Source organism: Epinephelus moara, chromosome 24 (assembly GCF_006386435.1).
Source record: "Epinephelus moara isolate mb chromosome 24, YSFRI_EMoa_1.0, whole genome shotgun sequence".
In the NCBI taxonomy this organism is placed as follows: domain Eukaryota; kingdom Metazoa; phylum Chordata; class Actinopteri; order Perciformes; family Serranidae; genus Epinephelus; species Epinephelus moara.
The window spans coordinates 12770302-12780777 of record NC_065529.1 but is presented as its reverse complement, the minus strand read 5'-3'; the positions used below and the strand labels follow the sequence as shown (position 1 = coordinate 12780777).

Genomic DNA, 10476 nt, shown 5'->3' with positions numbered 1-10476 from the left:
GCGATTTTTAACGACATACCATATTATGACCTTTGTCCATGATTTTTAACGACATGCTATACTATGACATTTTCACGTGGTTTTTGACGACATAGTATACTATGACGTTTTTTCATGACTATGACGACATACTATACTGTGACATATTTTTTGTGGTTTTTGACGACATGCTATACAATGACGTTTTTTCATTATTATGACGACATACTATACTATGACATTTTTTCATGATTTTTGACGACATGCTATACTATGACATTTTCACGTGGTTTCTGACAACATAATATACGACTTTTTTTTCATGATTTTTGACGAAATATTATACTATGGCGTTTTTACGTGGATTTTGACAACATACTATCCGCTGTGAGAGTCCTAAGGACAGAGGGATGTCGTATGCTGTAAAGCCCTGTGAGGCAAACTGTTGTTTGTGATATTGGGATTTATAAATAAAACTGATTGATTGATTGATACTATACGATGACTTTTTTCCATGATTTTTGATGATATACTATGATGTTTTAATGTGGTTTTTGATGACATACTATACGATGTTTTTTCCATGATTTTTGATGACATACTATACCATGACATTTTACACCATTTTCTGACGATATGCTATATTATGATGTTTTTGACTATTTTGTGACGACATACTATACCATGACCTTTTTACATGATTTTTGACGACATACCATACTATGACATTTTTACGTGGTATCTCACGACATACTATACTATGACGTTTTTTCATGTTTTTTGACGACATACTGTACTATGACTTTTTCCATGATTTTTGATGACGTACTATAATATGTTTTTACGTGGTTTGTGACGACATACTTTACAATAACGTTTTTTCATCATTTTTGACGTCATACTATACTTTGACACTTTTACGTGGTTTCTAACGACATACTATACTATGGGTTTTTTTCATGGTTTTTGACGACATACTATGACGTTTTTTCGCGATTTTTGACGACATACTATGACTTTTTCCATGATTTTTTACGACATATTATACCATGATGTTTTTACCTGGTTTTTGACGACATACTATACTATGACTTTTTTTCACGATTTCTGACAATATACTATAAGATGACTTTTTCCCATGAGTTTTACTAACATAGTATACTATGACGTTTTCGACGACATACTATACTATGACTTTTTTCAGTTTTTGACGACTTTCTATGCTATAACTTTTTTTCATGTTCTTCGACGACATGCTATACTATGACGTTTTTCCATGATTTTTGACAACATACTATACTAAGACATTTTCACGTTTCACGTTTTCATTGACATACTATACTGACCTTTTTCGTAATGTTTGGCAACATACTATGAAATTTTTCATGATTTTAATCACGCCTTAATCAAATTTCAATTGCATACTTTCGTATAACTTTATCTTTGAAAATGTTCATTGAATACTTTGATTTTTTATGGCCTTAAAAAGATACTTTACTATGAGTTTTCATGACATTTTTGTTGCATACTATTTTAAGTCATTAATATTACGGTGATGACGGTTTACACAGTAAAAATGTTCAGTCTTTGCAGTGATATCTCAATGATCATTAACTGTCAGACATATTAGGAATTCATTTTTTACAGCCTAAACACACGATTCAGGATAAAGTCATAACATCATTAATGGACCTAATGGCTCATATGCCAATGAAAATTATAACAATCATACATAACTCTAAAAACAGATTTAACATGGACTGTTCCTGTAAAGTTTGTGTAAAATACAATAAAAAACGGACGCAGCTCAGTTTTTATTTTAACACAGTTTATTGTAAATCAAGTTTCCTCTGTTTTACTGAAGCTTCTGTTTGAATCCACAGTCTGATCTGAGACCTGCCAGCAGACTGGGTGTACTGGTTCACTCCCAGTCTGGAGCCACAGGTCGTCTCTGGTTAAACAAACGCTCTAAAAAAACTAAACTAAGACGAGTTCTTTAAGATCTGGATCAGTGTCTGGTGAGACGATGGCAGGGGTCGACCTATTTTTTAAGGATTATTGAAAAGAGCCTTCTTTAGTCGCGCTGTCATAAAGCGTCGTAGTCATCGTCATCTTCGTGCTTCCTCTTCAGCGACTCGCCGCCACCGGAGTTCTGTGACACCATGTTGGTGGTGATGAGGATGTTCTTGGAGCCAATCAGAGACGGGTTGATGAGGACGTTGGAGACAGCAGGCGTGGACGGCGTGGCTGTCAGGACGAGAAAAGAAGGGAGGGTTAAACTGTTTTCACTGACAGGTCAGAAATGTGATGGCGGTTTTTAAGGGTTTTTCCACTAGAAAGAAAAAAAACAATATTGTAACATCTTATAAAATAAGTCCACACTTTAATTCTTTCTTTAAACAACACTCAAGCGTGGCTGAAAGAAATATTGCTATACGTAATCATTCCTCCTGCTCATACTGGGGACAAAAGCCTCGTCCTGAGCAGAAATATATTTTAAAGTTTATCTGACATTGATGTGATGTGAAAATTAATTACAGAAAAATAAAATCATATCAGTGCAAACAGACTTCGATGGAGTCTTAATGAAAGACGACAAAATAAAACAATAGTCAATAGTCACTCTCTCCATTTAGACAAATTGAAAGCAGTGACATTTTGTGACAAAAATTAAAAAATACACCCAAGCCAAAATTTTCAGCTTCTCATCTACTATGACCCCTAGAAATTCATTGTAAGGAAGTATATCAATTTTTAATGTGAACATAAACCAGACTGTATTCATGTATAAATATGTACATCTCACTCATGACCTGATGAGCGTTTCCAGAACTTTTTGAAGTCTTCCTCAGACATTCACTCATATTTCACAAGACACTCTCAGGACTTTTATCTTCCATATTGTTGGACCTCTCATAATCAATATTGACTGAAATATAGAGGAGCATCTCTTTGGAACAACCTGCTTCCATCTCTACAATCCTCATCTACATTATTGTTATTCATAAAACAAAAGACTCTCAACACTTCCCTGATTCATTTGTTTATTTGTTTTTTTGACGCTGCAAATTGTACATCATTAACAATTTTGCATTAGTTCTTAGTCTGGAACTCTTGTCCGACTGTTGTTATTTAACAGGGGAGATATCTTCATAAACCATTTTTGGCTTCTAACCTCTCCTGCACAATTTTTTAAACTTGCAATTTCTTTTTTCCCGTCCTGTCTATACATGTTTGTGCAAATAAACTAAACCTAAACCTATTCCTTCAATATTCAGCATGAACAGGATGAATGAATGCAGCAAACAAAACTGGTCTTGAAAAAATGTGACACAACACTCACATGCCGTCAGTGTTCATTCCGACACCCGACTACAAAAATAAATATTTTTTCAGTTCTTGTTCACTTCTGGGGAGTTTTTCCTTATCCGCTGTGAGGGTCATAAGGACAGAGGGATGTCGTATGCTGTAAAGCCCTGTGAGGCAAATTGTGATTTGTGATATTGGGCTTTATAAATAAAACTGATTGATTGAATTGATTATTACTGTTGGATTTGAGGGTGAAATTTATTTATTATTTTATTGGTTTAAGTTTTTACTTTTAACTACAGCAGCAGTGTGATGGTGCTGAAACAGTGATGGAGTGCCACAGGGGTCTGTTCCTGGTCCACTTATATTCACATTATACAGAAATCCTCCAGTGTCTACGACTATTAAACTGTTAACACTTTAAATGGTATTGTTATTATCAGGCTGTTGTGATAACTGAATATTACAACACTGCGCTAATGACAAGGCAAACACAGGTGACGGTGAGCAACCACCACAACCACCGTGTCTTTATCCGTTTATGAATCTTGCTTGTTCTCATGTAAAAAACGTTTAAATAATCAAAATGAATACTGAATTAAATATTCATTGTCTTAACTTTCACTGCTGGATGCTGTTTGAACGCAGCCACATCAAGAAAACCTGCACAATATTTATATTTTAATAAAGTTATTATATTAAAGCTTAAATGTATTCATTTTGTTTTTGAGTTAGTTTATTAGAGAGATTAACTAAATGATGAAAAAGTAATACCATTTCGTTTGTTTTTTTGTTTTTTTTAATTCTCATATCTGTGTAGTTTGTTTCATTTGCTGTTCCTGACTAAATAAAGTGCAGCTCTCTTGCCTGACCTCTGACGTAGATATAAACACACTGGTGTCAGTCCTGTATCAGGTCACTCTGCTTTCAGAGTTTAAATGAGTAACTGGGAGGAAACAGGTTCTTACTGGTTTTGGTGGTGGCCGTCTGAGAGGGCGGTGGGATCTGAACAGTGAACCTCTGTCCCGTCAGAGACACTGGAGTTCCAACTTTAGTGGTGACGGACTGGACAGATGGAGTTCCTGTGGAGAACACACTGATCAGAACACACTGGTCTAGTACACACAGACTGGTCTGACTGGGAATAAATAAACAGCCACATCTGTATCGTCTAACTGAAGAAGAAAACACAGAGCATTCACGCAGTACTCAGATCCTTTCACTTTATCATGAGTCACTTTAATTCATTTTTCTCTCATCGATCTTCACTCACCCAAAAATATGAACACTAAAACTGAATTTTTGGTATTTTTGTGTGAATTTATTAGAAATATAATATTTCCGTTTCCCTTTTTAAAACAGATTTTTTTTTAATTTATACATTTTAAAAAAAAATATGTCCCTTCGTCCTCTATAAAAACAACAACAGAGTTGTAGAGTTTTCTGCAAATTTATTAAAAATGTGATATTTCAGTTTTTTTCTTTTTAAAAACAGATTTTTTTTTTTTTGCACATTATAATTCAGTTTTACCTTTTTAATAGATTTGCAACCTTTCTAAAATTCTGTTTTCACTGTCATTTTGGGGTACTGAATGCAGACTGATGAGGGAAAATGAATTAAACAATTTTAACGTAACAAAATGTGAAAAAAAGTGAAATGATTTGATGAGCTAATACTTTGTGACTGCAATTTATTACTCCTGACTGACACTTCATACTGGTGCCACTGGTTCTGTTTTCACTTACTGGTTTTAAAGTAAATCAGTAAATCAATTTTATCTAAAACACATTTAATTGATATTTTAAACCTTTTAATACAGACTAGTGGTTTCAAATATCAAGTTTTGGTCAGATTATGATCATGTGACCGGCTTCTCTTTCAGTTAGAGTGCCTACATGTCCCACAATCCCCTTTTTGACAAACTTCTGCTTTAGTTACATTCAGATGTTTGTTTTACATTTAATCCTGCACCACATATAAGCATCATTTAAACATCGTATAAAGATCTTTAACTACCTGTGTTAGCCTGATTCTTCTCACACTCCTCCTCTGGGTCAAATTTAAAAAATTTTAAAGAGATAAAATACTGATGAGATATTCTCTCTGTCAGCAGGAGCTTCCATTAGAACTGCTTCAGTTAGAGAGGGCCTTCATTTCCCACAATCCCCTCCTGACACACTACAGTGTTGCGTTCAAATGCAGGTTTAACACATGATCAGAGAAATAAACTGTCTGAGAACAGTTCAGCTCTGATTTCAGAGAAACTGACGGTGTTGAGTGTGCAGCCCCCTCGGCAGCCTCACAGCTGCATCACAGCGACTCTGTCACATGACCACACTCACCGAGGGTTGGTGTGCTCGGCCTGCTGGTGACGGCACCAACGCTGAGGCGAGGCACCGATATCCTGCCTGCAGACGATGACACCTGGAGGGAAAAGACAAACGGAGGTTTGATGAGGAGAAAAAAAAAGAGAAAAACAGAACGTCACAGAATAAAACTTCTGTAAAAACTTCCGACCTTCTTCTGGATGGACTTGAGTCTGTAGTTGGGCGCCGTCAGACAGTAGCGGTCTGGAGGAAGTCGAGGTCCTGTGTAGGGTTTGATCAGCGGGAGGGGAGTCTGGTTCTTCTGCCTCGCCACCTCCAACAGGAACTGAACACACAGCGGAGCAGGACGAAGAATTCAGAACAATTCAAATGGAAAACACTAAATTTGGGAAAAAACTGAATCTGTAAAAATAAATCAAACAGATTTCATCGGGCTCTGACTGTTGTTTTCTGACTCATGGCCACAGGCTGAAACATCTGACACATAAAGTCGTTCTCTGTTCTGTGGCTGAGTTTTGAGCTGATCAGCTGCTCCAATAAAAACTGACCCAGAGTCTAAACGAGACGCCAGAGGACGTCATGACATCACAATATGATGTGATGACTGTAACTCTGACACTCAGAGGACAGTAAACATGAGGACAGTAGAGGCTTACGTCTCGTGGCGGCGGCGAGGTGAATGACTGGTCCATGCGACACTGGATCGCCAGTTTGATGTCGTCTGCGTCCACGTTGGACTTCTTGGCATGTGTGGCGTAGATTTTGGCGTCCTCAATGATGGTGGTCACATATCCTGTGAACACAAACAGCAGCTGAGTGATGCAGACGATCATTTAAGAATTATACAACGTGTTTCTTTCATTTATCGATGCACTGACAGATTTAATAAAACTCTGAGTGTTTCCTACAGAATTCCTGCTTTGTTAAACATCTGCAGATTTATTTTTAAAATCCTGTTTACATCAATATTTGATAACTTTCAGTCTCACAAACATTCAGCGGGGCTACTGACAGTCTGAAAACTCCACAGAGACAAACTCAGCAGCCTACAAGTTTATGTCCATTACAGGCTTCTGTACTGATGTTCACATGTAAGAACACTCAGTACGTCTCCAGTCACAGTTCCAGCTGGACGAGGACATCTAACTGGTCCCAGTATACAAGCACGGAAGGGGAATCCATTTATTGAGCCAAGTATGTGCGACTCCTCTACGACACGGAAGGGGAATCCATTTATTGAGCCAAGTATGTGCGACTCCTCTACGATAGTTGGAGATATGCCCCCTTTCAGCTTGTTAGTATTGGACCTTTTTCCTGTTGACCTATTACGTCACAGACCAAACAATGGACAAACAAGTTAGCTACGGTTAGCTAGCAGCTAACTGCTACCATGGTGGACAACTTTACAGCTCTGTACATTTGGTCCGTCCAAAAAGTCACGGCTCTGGATGTAGATTTCTCCATGTTGTTACCGGCTTCTTCTTCTCTTACACATTTAATGCTATTGGACTTCCGGGTCAAAGCCCGGGGCGGAAACTGTGGAGCATGCTCAGAGCGCCTCGGCCACTTTGGGTCTGACTGACTGTATACATGCAGGAGTCACATGATCTGGGTGTGTTAGTCCCACTGTGACACATTCACTGCAGGACCATTTCACTCACACTGACATGTTTACAGGGATTTTAAATAAGTCCATTTCCTCTGATGTCATGGAAATGGATTGAGTGTCTCTGACTTACTGTAGGTGAACTCCAACATCTGGTTGATGACTCGAGGCTCGTACTCAGTGATCCCCATGTCCTTCAGGATCTGGATCATCACCTGAAACACACAGTTCACATCCATCAGATCACATCATCACGTCAGCAGCAGCATACTGGAAACACCAGGAGTGGAGGGGAAAAATCCATACAGCACATTATCTTTTATTATAGACATTATCTATTTTTACAAATACAAATTTCAATAAAACTTTTGTTGCTAGAATAATAAAATCAGTTGCTCTTTCGCTCCACTAGATGGTGCTGATGTTTTGTTCCTGGTGAGGTCAGCAGAGGTCTCAGTCTGCTGCATGTGGCAAGGTTATTCAAGAGAAGGCTGAGACACGGGGTCAAACATGGGCGGATTGCACATGCGCAGTGTAACTTGAGCTGCGATGCTGGAGGGTGACAGCAGGGGCCCTAGATACAAAGCGCAGGATCCGCTCAGGCGATCAAGGAGTGCGCTTGGTGCGGTCTGCTTGGACTTTTGGACGGCGGCTGCCTGAAGTTGTCGGAATTGCATCTCTGTCATTCTCACCCACAACGCAGGCCACCAGTGACAGTGCAGTAATAAGCTGTGAAAATGACATACATGCACATCCCCCTTATTCCGCGGTCTCACACCATCTACTGAGCCTTTGAGGAAGTGCAGACCAGATTTTACTGCGCATGTGCAATCCCCCCATGTTTGACCCCGTGTCTCAGCCTTCTCTTGAATAGCCTGGGCATGTGGCAGGAAGTTCATCAAAACAAAGATGGAGGCACCGGAGACAGAAATCAGAAATGTGCCGTCAGTGTTTAAATCAAATGTCTGGACTTATTTTGGATTTTTTAACACAGGAGGAGGACTTGGATATGACACGTGTGATTTACAGCAGTGTCACATGAGAATAAAATACTGTTGGAATACAACGAACATGACGGCTCACCTCACACGCCACCATCCAGAGATAGTGTTAGCTGCTGACGGTCAAGCTAACGCTAAACACGCTCCACTGAAAAATAAACCAACACTGGACGCACTTAGCTCGACACAACTACCATCAGAAAATAACACAGTCCATCACCTACTTCCTGTGCAGAGACCGGTGTCCATACAGTGCTGTTGAAACCAAGGCTTCTGTTACATGCTAAAAACACGTGAACCCAGGTATGTGACTCCGCCCCCATGTTTTGTCTCCGACACAGCCGTACCCAAGCTCTACAGAGAAGTGAAGCATAAAGCTGAGGAACCTTTGAGTACAGCAGTCAGGGTGGCGTTAACCTGTGACGCCTGGACTTCAAGGTCAGAGGATTCATATGTGACTATAACAGGACATTATCTGAGAGAGGACAGGAGACTAGATAGAATTAGACACCCTCCTTAGTATATTTGGATGCTGCTACTTTTGGACTTTTACTCATGACTTGTGAGTATTTTACTCCGTAGCATTACTACTTTCACTTATGTAAAAATCTGAGTCTTGCAAAGACCTTTGACATATATATGAGTGTGCCACAGATTATCATGAGGGTGGGGAAAAATATCATGATACTTCTGTATGGCAAAGTCATATCATTACATGGATGCCAAGTATCAATTTCTTTATTATATGCATTATTAATATTAAAATTACAAATTAAACTTTTAGTAGCCTACTACAATAATTAATCACTGCTTGTTCAGTCCACTAAAAAGATTTTGCTGCAATAAAAATTATGACGTGAGATGAATGGACTGAAAGCTTTTTACATAAAACAGATGTTAACAAAGTTTTACTTTGGGGACATAATTTATAGTTAATTTTTTTTTCACAATACTCAGAATATCATATTTAAAACTGCAATAATATTGTCCCATGAGAATATGATATTGTGAAGCCTCTCATTAAAACAGCTATTCTAACAACATATTATATTAAACTACAGAACAATGGTTAGAAATTATACGAGAGTTAGACTGTGAGAAAGAAAAATAACTCAGAGTGAAAGATTTTTTTTATAAGTGAATGGGAGCAATTAATAATGTAAGACAGTGAAAATCTTCATTTGTAATCATGACTGTTTTTTCAACTTTTTCATCTTGTTTTTCTCATTATCTTTCTGATTGAAGCCATGAAGTCTTAATATAAATGATACCTGTGGCTGTACACACACACACACACATACACACACACACACACACACACACACACACACAAGCTACAACTCAATAAGCATTAAAGTTTCTTTTCTCTCTGAGTGTCTGAGTTTGTGACACAGTGCAAAGACCATCATAAATATTCCTACTTTAATATAAACTCTCCGTAAACTGTTATAACACACATGTTGTGGTTTGTTTTGAGCTCAGTGACCAGTTTCACCGTAACACCGGCTGATTAACGGACTCATTTACCGGAGTTTCGGTGTTAAACTCTCCGACAACACGAGCTAAACTGACCGGTAACGCTGATCGTCCTCTACCGGAGACACATCTGCAGTAACGGTGTAAAACACGAACACAGGTCGCTCGTGTTTACACCGGAACAGATCCTTTCCACCGGAGCCCAACGGCTATGCTAACATGCTAGCTGGTGGCCGTTGTTTTGAACGGTAATCCTGTGCTAACGTTAGCTAACAAGCTAGCTAACGTTTACATGTTCAGATATATGAATCTTTTGTCGATGTTAACAGAAACATAAAAACAGAAGCGTTAATTTAACCCGCAGATTAATGAGAAGTAAAGAATAAACACAGTTCATGATCAAATACCTGAGCGTCTTTAGGGATGGTTTTAGGGGCAGACATTTTGATTCTCCCCGAAGCGAAGCCGTTCAGCTTCTTCTTCTACGGTTTCACAACAGCTGAGCGCTGCAGAGCGACGCCTGCTGGTCACACCCGACATTACATCATCCATAGTACACATACCAAAGAGCATGGATACCAAGAGGCGAAGCTCAACAGAACGCCCCATAGCAACAGACTCGCCCATAGTTTCGTCCTACTGCCGCCATTTTGGACTGTCAGCAGACCGCAGCAGACCCGCTTGCATACAAAACCACACAGACAAACTGAAGTATATCGCTATTAATTATGCTTACAATGCTACTCACCTCGTGATAGCTTGGTCACAGCTGCTTTT

General features: G+C 38.8%; 1 protein-coding gene across 1 annotated transcript; it reads right to left on the bottom strand.

Moving 5' to 3' along the window:
* Positions 1–1790: 1790 nt before the first annotated feature.
* Positions 1791–10225, bottom strand: taf9 (TAF9 RNA polymerase II, TATA box binding protein (TBP)-associated factor). The gene is made up of 7 exons (XM_050039034.1): positions 10107–10225; positions 7356–7437; positions 6273–6409; positions 5807–5941; positions 5632–5713; positions 4257–4370; positions 1791–2226 (listed from the first exon to the last, which is right to left on the bottom strand). The coding sequence occupies exons 1-7, from the start codon at positions 10140–10142 to the stop codon at positions 2066–2068; spliced, it is 747 nt and encodes a 248-aa protein (XP_049894991.1). The 5' UTR covers positions 10143–10225; the 3' UTR covers positions 1791–2065.
* Positions 10226–10476: the final 251 nt, after the last annotated feature.